General features: G+C 42.1%; 1 protein-coding gene across 1 annotated transcript in view; it reads left to right on the plus strand.

Moving 5' to 3' along the window:
* The window catches only part of LOC128048485 (scavenger receptor cysteine-rich type 1 protein M130-like), a 123224-nt gene that overhangs the window by 6100 nt on the left and 104653 nt on the right, over positions 1-12471 (plus strand). The window contains exons 5-6 of the mRNA XM_052640886.1: positions 2207-2527; positions 2953-3273. Of these exons, the coding sequence (XP_052496846.1) occupies positions 2207-2527; positions 2953-3273 (642 nt within the window). The remainder of the gene's footprint in view (positions 1-2206; positions 2528-2952; positions 3274-12471) is intronic.

Genomic DNA, 12471 nt, shown 5'->3' on the forward strand with positions numbered 1-12471 from the left:
GGTTGCCATTTCCATCTCCAGGGGATCTTCAAACCCAGAGATGGAACCTGAGTCTCCTGCAAATTCTTTACCGCTGAGCCATGGGGAAGCCTGTGAGAGTTTTTTTTTTTTTTAACTATTCACTGAAATTAGTATAAATAGTTTAGGGAGGGAGGATGAACCATGAAATTGAGATCCAAGTTATGAGGATAGAAGGAAGTATTCAGAGAATAGTCTATTCTCTCTCCCCTCCAAAAAAAGACAGGAAAAGAAACCAGGTTAACTAGAAAATGTTACTTTCTGGAGGTTTTAGAAGAAAGTCACCCCTATTATTATCCTCTACGTGTAAAAGCCTCCTCTTTAGCCACATTGACCCACCCTTCGCCAAACTATTAGTTCAAATTCACAGAATCAAATGATTTAAAAAACTGGTTGTCTATTAAAACCTCATTTACGCTAATACGACACTGTGAGCAGGCATTGTGTCTGTCTAGGGACTTTCATGTCCCATCCTTAATTAAGGTCTGGGACATGGTTTTGTGTGTACAAAAATGTCACTCTCCTTTCTTCAATTGAATGCCTCATTTGAAGACCTAGTAAGTCTTGAACCCCAGGGGATATTTAGGAAATTATAACCAGGGTAAAAATGTTCTTGTATTCACCAGGTTTTGTTTTTCTTTTCAAATGAAGGAAATTCAATTCAAACTAGCTTTAAAATAAGAGAATACTGACTCAGAAAACTGGGAAATCCAGGAGTTGGCTCCATCCATGACTGGATTCAGCACTTAAACAATATCTTCAAGGTTCTGGCTCTTCTTTTATTTCTTGAATTGCCTTTTTTTTTTTTAAACCATGCTGTGTGTCTTGTGGGGATCTTAGTTCTCTGACCAAGGATAAAACCTAGGCCCGGTGCAGTGGAAGCTCACAGTCCTAACCACTGGACTACCAGGGAATTCCCAAGTTGGCTTTTTTCTTGTTGAACAATGTGATCATGTACAGTCTGAACCACAAAAAATGGGATTCCTACAGAAAAGATGTTTTTTTTTTTTTTTAGCTGAAGAAAGTGAAAGGGATTTGGGGTAGAAAAAATACGGTATGTATCTTCTGGTTTCCTTTACTCAGGTCTCTAATCAGCATGTTTCTTCTCAGTGTGTCTGATACATGCTGAGGAATCACAATAAATAGCCCTGTGACAAAAAAACAAAACAAAACAAAACAACAAACTAAAAGTGCCAGAGGAAAAACCCAAGTTATTTATTGTAGGATATTACTCAGAATCAAGTGCTAGTCTTTGAGGAGTGTTGACTGGGGGAAAGTGAAAGGAGTAATGATGAAGTCCCTTCTCTCTTTGCGTCGCTTTTAAACCATGGACATGGTCAGAAAGGGGTCAGGCATGGTAATACAAGCCAAATAGTCTGGGTAGGTAATGCAGTCAGAGCCAAAAGTGAGTGTTAAATATTGCAGCAAATATATATATATATATATATATATATATATATATATATATAAGCACCTAGGCATCTGTAAGTACATATTTAACAGAAGAAAAAAAAAAACAATTCCAACAAAACATCTGTGGTGTTTAAACAAGCAGATCTCTAGATAAATTTCAGTTCCTTGGCCTCCTGTTAGAAACTCTTCCTGTAATGCATGCTCTCCACGGTGAAAAGTCCTGTCTTCTTTTTTCTTAATTGATTGATTGATCTTTTCCATTATGATTTATTATAGGATACTGAATGTAGTGCTCTGTGCTATACAATAGACCTTGCTATTTATCCATTTGCTATAAAATGGTTTGCACCTGTTAGTCCCAAACTCCTAATTCATAAAAAATCCTGTCTTCTTATTTTTAAATTGGAGTATGATTGTTTTACAATCTTGTGCTAGTTTCTGTTGCACAGCAAAGTGAATCAGCTGTATATATACATATATCCCCTCCCTCTTGAGCCTCTCTCCCACTCTCATCTTCATCCTAGCCCTCCAGGTCATCACAGAGCACTGATTTGAATTCCTGTGCTGTACGCCAGGTCCCCACTAATACTGTCTTCTTGTCTGATCTGCTCCTACTTCCATCTTTAATGATTTTCAGTGGGAATATATCATTATTTTCTCTGTCTCTGCTTATGTTCCCCCACTCCCCCACCTTTTTCTTATCTCAGGTAGAGCTGTTTAGAGCATCCTCATGCTTGTTTCTTTATCACTGACTGGCTTTATTTCCCTCTTACAGAGGGAGCTGACCTGAGCCTGAGAGTGGTAGATGGAGTCACCAAGTGTTCAGGAAGATTAGAAGTGAGATTCCAAGGAGAATGGGGGACAGTGTGTGACGATGGCTGGGACAGTGACGATGCTGCTGTAGCATGTCAGCAATTGGGATGTCCGACTGCCATCACTGCCATCGGTAGAGTCAATGCCAGTGAGGGAACTGGACACATTTGGCTTGACAGTGTTTCCTGCCAAGGACATGAATCTGCTATCTGGCAGTGCAGACATCACGAATGGGGAAAGCATTACTGCAATCATAACGAAGACGCTGGTGTGACCTGTTCTGGTAAGTTAAAACAAGAAAAACAGAGAAGGAAGGGTCTGTGTTCTTTAGGAGTAGGAATAGGTGTAAGAGGTGAGAGAGAGAGAACTAGCTAATGATTTCCTTGTTAGGAATTCTTTTCAGGTATGAGGAATCTTTAACATATTCTTTTTTGACTAGTTTGGAGGGTTGTCAGTCTCTATTTTCTATAAAAATTGTTTCAACTGCTATTAGAGACCACAATTCAAATTCTAAATCTACAAGTTTTGAAACTATAGCCCCATTTCTAAGCAAATTCATGGTTTATGCTGCTCTTTTAAAAGCCAGGAAGTAGGTAAGCCAGAATTTCCAGTGTCTCAGTATCTGAGAAGGAACAAGATTGAAAAAAGTACCCTATGGTAGTTAACCGCCGTATGTATCTATGGCTTAGGTTTATGTTTCTTTTGCAGATGGATCAGATCTCGAACTGAGACTCAAAGGTGGAGGTAGCCGCTGTGCTGGGACAGTGGAGGTGGAAATTCAGAAATTGACAGGGAAAGTGTGTGACAGAGGCTGGGGACTGAAAGAAGCTGATGTGGTTTGCAAGCAACTGGGATGTGGATCTGCACTCAAAACATCCTATCAAGTTTATTCCAAAGTTCCGGCAACAAACACATGGCTGTTTTTAAGCAACTGCAAAGGAAATGAAACTTCTATCTGGGACTGCAAGAACTGGCAATGGGGTGGGCTTAGTTGTGAACACTATGATGAAGCCAAAGTTACTTGCTCAGGTAAGACTTTCAATCAACTTGTAACGAAGTTGCATTCCAATTTCATTCTTCTACATGGAGCTGTCTAGTTTTCCCAGCACTACTTATTGAAGAGACTATCTTTTCTCCATTGTATATTGTTGTCTCCTTTGTGATAGATTAATTGGCAATAAATGTGTGGGTTTATTTCTGGGCTTTCTATCTTGTTCCATTAATCTCTGTCTACTTTTGTCTCAGTACCATGCTGTTTTGATGACTGTAACTTTGTAGTATAGTCTGAAGTTAGACAGCCTGATTCTTCCAGTTCTATTCTTCTTTCTCAAGATTGTTTTGGCTATTCGGGATCTGTTGTGCTTCCATACAAATTTAAAATTTATTGCTTAATTCTGTAAAATATGCCATCAGTAATTTGATAGGGATTGCATTGAATCTGTAGATTGCCTTGGGAGTATGGTCATTTTAACCATATTTAACCAAATTGATTCATCCAGTCTAAGAACAAAGTATATCTTTCTATTTGTTTGAGTCATCTTCAATTTCTTTCCTCAGTGTCTTGTAGTTTTCAGAGTACAGGACTCTTGCCTCCTTAGGTAGGTTTATTCCTAGGTATGCTATTCTCTTTGTATGTATGCAAGCATGTATGTATGTATGTATATGCTCAGTTGTTCAGTCATGTCTGATTCTTTGCAGGCCCATGGACTGTACCCTGCCATGCTCCTATGTCCATGCAATTTTCCAGGCAAGAATACTGGAGTGGGTTGCCATTCCCTACTCCAGGGGATCTTCCTGATCCAAGATCAAAACTGTGCCTCTTGTGTCTCCTGCATTGGCAGGTCGATTCTTTTCGACTAACGCCACATGAGAAGCCCTTTTGATGTGATGGTAAATGGAACTGTTTCCTTAATTTCTCTTTCTGATAGCTCATTGTTAGTGTATAGAAAGGCAACAGATTTCTGTATATTCATTCTGTATCCTGCAACTTCACTGAATTCACTGATGAACTCTAGTAATTTTTCGGTAGTGACTTTAAGATTTTCTATGCAGTGTCATCTTGTCTGCAAACAGTGACAGCATTACTTCTTCCTTTCTAGTTTGGATTCCTTCTATTTCTTCCCCTTGTCTAAATTGCTGTGGATAGAACTTTAGATATTATGTCAAATAAAAATGGCAAGAATGGGCATCCTTGCCTTGTTCCTGATCTTAGAGAAAATGCATTCAGCTTTTTCAACATTGCATATGATATCAGGTAAATTGCCTATATACAATCTATCTATCTATCTATATAAAGATATTACAAAATCTATATAAACAATAGAATGGGAAGGACTAGAGATCTCTTCAAGAAAACTAGAGATACCAATGGAACATTTCATGCAAAGATGGGCTCGATAAAGACAGAAATGGTATGGACCTAACAGAAGCAGAAGATATTAAGTAGAGGTGGCAAGAATACACAGAAAAACTATACAAAAAAGATGTTCATGGTCCAGTTAACCATGATGGTGTGATCGTTCACCTAGAGCCAGACATCCTGGAATGTGAAGTCAAGTGGGCCTTAGGAAGCATCACTATGAACAAAGCTAGTGGAGGTGATGGAATTCCAGTTGAGCTATTTCAAATCCTAAAAGATGATGTGGTGAAAGTGCTGCACTCAGTATGCCAGCAAATTTGGAAAACTCAGCAGTGGCCACAGGACTGGAAAATGTCAGTTTTCATTCTGATTGCACAGAAGGGCAATGCCCAAGAATGTTCAAACTACCACACAATTGCACTCCTCTCACACACTAGCAAAGTAATGCTCAAAATTTTCCAAGCCAGGCTTCAACAGTACGTGAACATGAACCACGAACTTGCAGATGTTCAAGCTGGATTTAGAAAAGGTAGTCAGAGATCAAATTGCCAACATCTGCTGGATCATAGAAAAAGCAAGAGAATTCCAGAAAAGTATCTACTTCTGCTTTGTTGATTATGCCAAAGCCTTTGACTGTGTGGATCACAACAAACAGTAGAAAATTCTTCAAGAGATGGGAATACCAGAGCATCTTATCTGACTCCTGAGAAATCTGTATGCAGGTCAAGAAGCAACAGTTAGAGCTGGACATGGAACAACAGACTGGTTCCAAATTGGGAAAGGAGTACATCAAAGCTGTATATTGTCACCCTGCTTATTTAACTTATATGCAGAGTACATCATGCTAAATGCTGGGCTGGATGAAGCACAAGCTGGAACCAAGATTGCTGGGAGAAATATCAATAACCTCAGATGACACCACCCTTATGGCAGAAAGTGAAGAGGAACTAAAGAGCCTTTTGATGAAAGAGGAGAGTGAAAAGGCTGGCTTAAAACTCAACATTCAAAAAACTAATACCATGGCATCCAGTCCCACCACTTCATGGCAAATAGATGGGGAAACAATGGAAACAGTGAGAAACTTTCTTTTCTTGGGCTCCAAAATCATTGCAGATGGTGACTGCAGCCATGAAATTAAATGACGCTTGCTCCTTGGAAGAAAAGTTATGACCAATTTAGACAGCATATTCAAAAGCAGAGACATTACTTTGCCAACAAATGTCCGTCTGGTCAAGGCTATGGTTTTTCCAGTAGTCATGTATGGATGTGAGAGTTGGACTATAAAGAAAGCTGAGCGCCAAAGAATTGATGCTTTTCAACTGTGGTGTTGGGAGAAGACTCTTGAGAGTCCCTTGGACTGCAAGGAGATCCAACCAGTTCATCCTAAAACAAATCAGTCCTGAATATTCATTGGAAAGACTGATGCTGAAGCTGAAACTCCAATATCTTGGCCACCTGATGCAAAGAGCTGATTCATTTGAAAGACCCTGATGCTGGGAAAGATTGAAGGCAGGAAGAGAAGGGGATGACAGAGGATGAGCTGGTTGGATGGCATCACCGACTGATTGCACATGAGTTTGAGCAAGCTCCAGGAGTTGGTGATTGTCAGGGAAGCTTGATGTGCTGTAGTCTATGGGTTTGCAGAGTCAGACATGACTGAGTAGCTGAACTGAACTGAACTGAGATTGCCTATCTGCACTTCACTGTTCTTATTCTGGGGTTTTGTCTTGTTCCTTGTTTGGAACATGTTCTTCTGTTGTCTCATTTTGCCTGATTTGCTGTTTTCAGTTCTATGTAGGTGGTAGGTTGGTGACATTTCCCAACTTTGGAGAAATTACCTTCTATGGGAAATGTTCTATGCTCCCAGCAGCATACTCTCCTCTGGTTGCCAGAGCTATGTGCTCTAGTTTGCCCCATATGTTGACAGCACAAGTCCTTCTATTGTGGTTGGCTGACTACTGTCAGTGGTCTGGTAGGCATGGCTGGCCCCTAGTCTGGTTGTTTGCTAGACTTGGCCTTGTGCAAAAGCTGCAAGTCACTGCTTGGTGGGACTAGGTCATGGGGTAGCTGATTGCAGAGACCAGGGGTGTTTCAGAGCTAGTGCTGTTCTACTTGTGGTTTGAACCAGGTTTTACAGTAAGTGTGGGAGAGCCAGTGTTCCTAGATCTAGTGAAAGCCTGCTGGTGAGCATAGCTGGTTCCTGGGGCAGCTGGCTGAGAGGTCCAACATGTCTCGGAGTTGGTGTCCACCTGCTTGTCGGTAAGGCCAATGCCCAAGGGATCTTAGGGTTGGTGTTCACCTACTGGTGCATGAAGTCAAGTCCTGGGGCAGCAGACAGAGTCAGCTCCTGGGGCCCCCTGCTGCAAGGCCCAGGAATCCCAGAGCTGATGTTGGTCTGCTGGTGGACAGGGCCAGGGCCCAGGGAATGCTGGTTGTAGGGTTGCATTGGTCCTGGGGCTGGGATCTCTGGGGGATAAGACTTGTCCCAGGGCTAGCACTAGCCCTCTGTTGGGTAGAGCTGGGTCCTGGGATCTCTGGCTGCAGAGCCCAGGGTCCTGGAGCTTAAAATGGTTAGCTGGTGGGCAGGGCCAATGCCCAAGGTGTCCCTAGTCTAGTGTCAGCTCACTGGGGTGTGGGGGTGGTGAAACTGGGGCTCTGGCTGCAGGTCCCGGGGGGTCCCTGTGCTAGTGCCAGCTTCCTGGTATGTGGGGCTGAGTCCTGGCCCTCTAGTGGGCAGGGCCATGTCCCAGGGTGTCTGTGGGCTCGGGGAGTCTCAAGGCAGCTAATAGGGGACAGCGGTAGGGGTGTGCATCCCTGCCTGTTAAGTTTCTTGGCCTCAGGTGTCCCACTTCTGTACTGACAGGCTAGTGACTGGGTCTGGGTCTTGGTGCTAATAAGCTAAAGGGAGGATTCCAAAATGACTTTTTCTAATACCAGTGTCCTTGTGGTAGAAGGAGCTCCCCCAAATGGCTGCTGTCAGCATCTGGGTCCCCAGGGTGAGTTCCGTCACATCCCGCCTCTCCAGAAGGCTTTCCAAGATTAGCAGGTGGGTCTGGCCCAGGCTTCTTTCAAATTGACTGCTTCTGCCCTGGATCCCAGAGTGTGTGGGATTTTGTGTGTGTCCTTTAAGAGTGGAGTCTCTATTTCCCACAGCCCTCTGGCTCTCCCCAAAGTAAGCCCTGCTGGCTTTCAAAGTCAAACGTCCTGGGAGCTTATCTTCCTGGTGCAGGACCACTGGTTGGGGAATTCCTTGATCCTTGGGGAGAACCTCTGCAACTGCAATTATCTTCTTATTTGGTGGTTGCATACCTGGGTCTATGGGTCTTGACTATACAGTGCCCTGCCCCTCCTGCTTGTCATGTGATTCTTTCTTTATACCTTTGGTTGTAGAAGATCTTCTCTGCTAGACTTTGGTCTTTCTTATAAGCAGTTTTTACTTTTGTATACTTACTTGAAGAGATGACTCAGGATCTTCCTCCTCTGTCATCTTGGCTGTGCCCTCTGAACATTTTTATGTATTTCATGCAACTTCTTTAAAAAACTCAAAAGTGGTCTGTGATTGGCTAGTCTTGTGGACAATCCCTAGCATTTTATATTAATCACTTGTTGATGAGTGATGCCCTTTTAACAACAAGGTGTTCACCAAGACACACTTAGAGTGGTTCTTCCAAAGTAATTATCATATCCTGCTGGACAAGAGGGCTTTCCTGGTGGCTCAGTGGTAGGTAAAGAATCTGCCTACCAATGCAGGACATAGAGGTTCAATCCCTGGGTTGGGACGATTCCCCAGAGAAGGAAATCGCAACCCACTCTACTATTCTTGCCAGGGAAATCTCATGGACAGAGGAGTCTGGTGGCTACTGTCCACGGGGTTGCAAAGAATCGGACATGGCTTAAGTAAACAACAACTGGACAAGAACAATGAGTTGCCCTGCAGGTGAGGGAGTGTGGTGAGCCAATCTGATGGACCAGGTTCTGCTCTCTGAGAAGTTGCTCTCTGTGCTGTGTCCTTCATGTGCCCAGGTGCTCTTCTCAGAGCAGTACTTCCTAGTACGTTGTTATCATCAGTTCTGTGTTCAGTTTCGAGAGTATAATCCATCCAGAGGCTGCACACCTTGGGTTGCTTTAGGGTTGAGTATTCATTAACTGATATCTGCTGCTGCTAAGTCACTTCAGTCGTGTTTGACTCTGTGTGACCCATAGACGGCAGCCCACCGGGCTCCCCCGTCCCTGGGATTCTCCAGGCAAGAACACTGGAGTGGGTTGTCATTTGCTTCTCCAATGCAGGAAAGTGAAAAGTGAAAGTGAAGTCACTCAGTCGTGTCCGACTCTTAGTGACCCCATGGACTGCAGCCCACCAGGCTCCTCCATCCATGGGATTTTCCAGGCAAGAGTACTGGAGTGGGGTGCCATTGCCTTCTCCTAACTGATATTAGTCACCCTCAAATTCAGCAAAATATTCTCTTCAAACTTAGTATATTCTAGCCTATTTGCTTTAACCCAATGTCATGTGAAAATAACCACCATCATCTATCCTGTGATCAGACCCTTCCTCTCAATTTATTAGCCACTGCCCTAAGGTCTTTGAAACCATGGGTTTGAGAGGGAAGGCAAGATGTAAATCCTCTCTTTGCTGGTAGGCTCATTGTCTTTATATGCAGAACATCAGTTTTATTTTCTGCTAAATCTGAAGTTTTATCATCACCTTAATTTAGGGGACAGGATACTTAAGGTGTTTTTTTTTTTAAATTCTGTAAGTTTCAAATTAAAGGACACTCAATTAACTATATCTAATAGCTGCAGGCAGCTTTCCTGATGGCTCAGCAGTGAATAATCAGCTTGCAATGCAGGAGATGCAAGAAACTCAGGTTCTATCCCTGGATCCAGAAAAGCCCCTGGAGGAGGGCACGGCAACCATCTCCAGTATTCTTGCCTGGAGAATCCCATGGACAGAGGAGCCGGGGTGGGGGGGGGGCGGGGAGGGCTATGTCCATGGGGTCATGGAGTCAGACACAACTGATGTGACTTAGCATGCACGCAGTAGCTGCAGGCAGAGGATGTCTCCCTCACAAAATTAGTATTTTTCCTTCCATTTCTTCTTGTAGTCTACTGGCTTCTAGTCTAAGCCCATCTCTCTCTTAAATGTTAAAAGTGGCAAGGAGGATTCATGCCATGTCAACCCTCTGATTTTTTTTTTCTTTTTTAATGTACTTTCCCTTTTTTACACTTTTCCCAATATGTTATCCATTTTTCATCTTTAGTGAGCATATAATTTTCTTTTCAGTGTGACATCTGTCCAGATATTTTACCATGGATAACAATACTTATTAGCTTTCCACCCTACAATATCTATGTCATTAGTATATTATAGCCATGAATTCCATTCAACCACATTCAAAATTTAGGTTTTATTACTAGAGTACCTTATTTGTGATAACCCATTCTGAATTATACAGGATTCTATTGGTGGTTTAGTTGCTAGGTCGTGTCTGACTCTTGTGACTCAATGGACTGTAGCTTGCCAGGCTTCTCTGTCCATGGGCTTTCCTGGGCAAGAATATTGCAGTGGGTTGCCATTTCCTTCTCCGGCAGATCTTCCTGATCCAGGGATCGAACCTAGGTCTCCTGCATTACAGGTAGATTCTTTACCACCAGGGAAGCCCGGGATTCCATTTAGCCGCATGTAATAAAAATCCCAAATAGCATAAATTTGCAACTTAACATGGATTCCCTCCCTTTACAAAATCATATTTTTGTTTGCTATCTGCCATATGTGCACTTTGCTTTCTTTTGTAAACTCTCTTGTTATATTTCTGTAGCATTTGGAAACCCTTCTACTAATTTTTGGGCTAAGACTTTAGCTCTGTCCTTGTTTTTCTAGAAATAGAGTTTGTAATTTTATTTCTTGATTTACTTGATTTTTTCAGAAGATTTTCAGGAAAAAAATTATGGAAATACCATCTCTGTGTCTGTCAAGTTCAAACTATGAATTCCATAGTCTGTTTAAATTCTTAGACTTTTATAAAGCATAAGGCATTGTGGTTGATAGGGCCAGCAAAATTCAGTAAAGCAGGAAGACTAGAAAGACAAAGCAACCATTTTCCCCGACTTGTAGTTTAGACAAGCTAGCTACAAAGATGTCTAAGAGTTTTGGGCACAAAATTGGTTTGAATCCCAGACATTTTGTTTGTGATGACTGTATAGGTGCTGCAGAGGACTTTTGAATGTAATAACTTGTTCATTTGAATTTTGTTGTATTTTACTAAAATCTGAAAGGTAATTTTGAGATTAGAATGAGCTATACTTTTTCAGAGTCTGGAAAGGAATAAATGATGAAAACACATTAGTGCTTCTTTAAACTGTATTGTATCTATTACCAAACAAAAGGAAATAACTCTAATTATTTCTTATATTTGTCCTTCATTTCTTCAGAAAGAAATAAATATAGATTTAGTTACTGATGTCAGGGAAAGTTTAATTTATTGATTAAAAGGGCTAAATCCAGGCACAGAAATTCAGTTAATGGCTTTTATGTTAAAATGCAGTCATAGCACAGATGTGGAGACTGGACTTGTGGACACAGGGTGTGAAGGAGAGGGTGGGATAAATTGAGAGAGTAGCATTAACATGTATACACTGCTGCTGCTGCTAAGTTGCTTCAGTCGTGTCCGACTCTGTGCAACCCCATAGACGGCAGCCCTTCAGGCTCCCCCGTCTCTGGGATTCTCCAGGCAAGAGTACTGGAGTGGGTTGCCATTGCACACTACCATGTATGAGATAGCTAGCTAGTGGGAAGCTGCTATATAGTGCAGGGAGCTCAGCCCAGTGCTCTGTGTTGACCGGGAGGGGTGGGATGGGGGTTGGGGTGGGAGGAAGGTTCAAGAGGAAGGGGACATATATATATATATACTTATAGCTGATTCATGTTGTATACAGCAGAAACTAACACAGCATTGTAAAGCAATTATACTCCAATTAAAAAATACATTAAAAATGCAGTCATAGGCTTAACAGGTGGAGAAGGCAATGGCACCCCACTCCAGTACTCTGGCCTGGAAAATCCCATGGACGGAAGAGCCTGGTAGGCTGCAGTCCATGGGGTCGCTGAGTCAGACATGACTGAGTGACCTCCCTTTCACTTTTCACTTTCATGCATTGGAGAAGGAAATGGCAACCCACTCCAGTGTTCTTGCCTGGAGAATCCCAGGGACGGGGGAGCCTGGTGGGCTGCCATCTATGGGGTCGCACAGAGTCGGACATGACTGAAGTGACTTAGCAGCAGCAGCAGCAGCAGTAGCAGCAGGCTTAACAGGAAAAAAAAATCCCTTAAAGGAGTAAATTATCAATATTCTAATCATGTACTCAGAGTAAATGGTATAAGGAAGCCATTCTGTGGTATAGACTAATGTGTTACTAGCAGACTTATGAAATAAAGCTGAGATTGGAGTCTCCAAGTCATTTCTGGAAGAAGGATTTCTCTTTTGCCTTGGACTCAACTATTTTAGGACTAAGGAAATAGAAGGATATCTATTTGTTTTGCTTTTTTGAGGGGGAAGTTGTTTTTCACTGGTTGTGTTTTATTTGCTTGAGATCAGTCTAGAGAGAGCAAGAGGTTTAAAGAAAAAATCTAAGAAACTGTTTTTATCCAAAGACTTAGGTCTGTCGAAAAGTGGAATAGGATCATATGAATAAGAGTTAATGATACCTTAGAGTAATTTCATTCTCAAATAATGATTCAACAAGATTAAACTCAACTCCAGTCACTGTGTTGTAGAGGCATTATTTGCTGTAAAGTCTTAGCTCTGTTTAAAAAGCAACATGTTTGTTATTCAACTCAAATTTGAATGGAACTTGCTTCAAACATATTG

This window comes from Budorcas taxicolor, chromosome 5, assembly GCF_023091745.1.
Source record: "Budorcas taxicolor isolate Tak-1 chromosome 5, Takin1.1, whole genome shotgun sequence".
Taxonomy (NCBI): Eukaryota; Metazoa; Chordata; class Mammalia; order Artiodactyla; family Bovidae; genus Budorcas; species Budorcas taxicolor.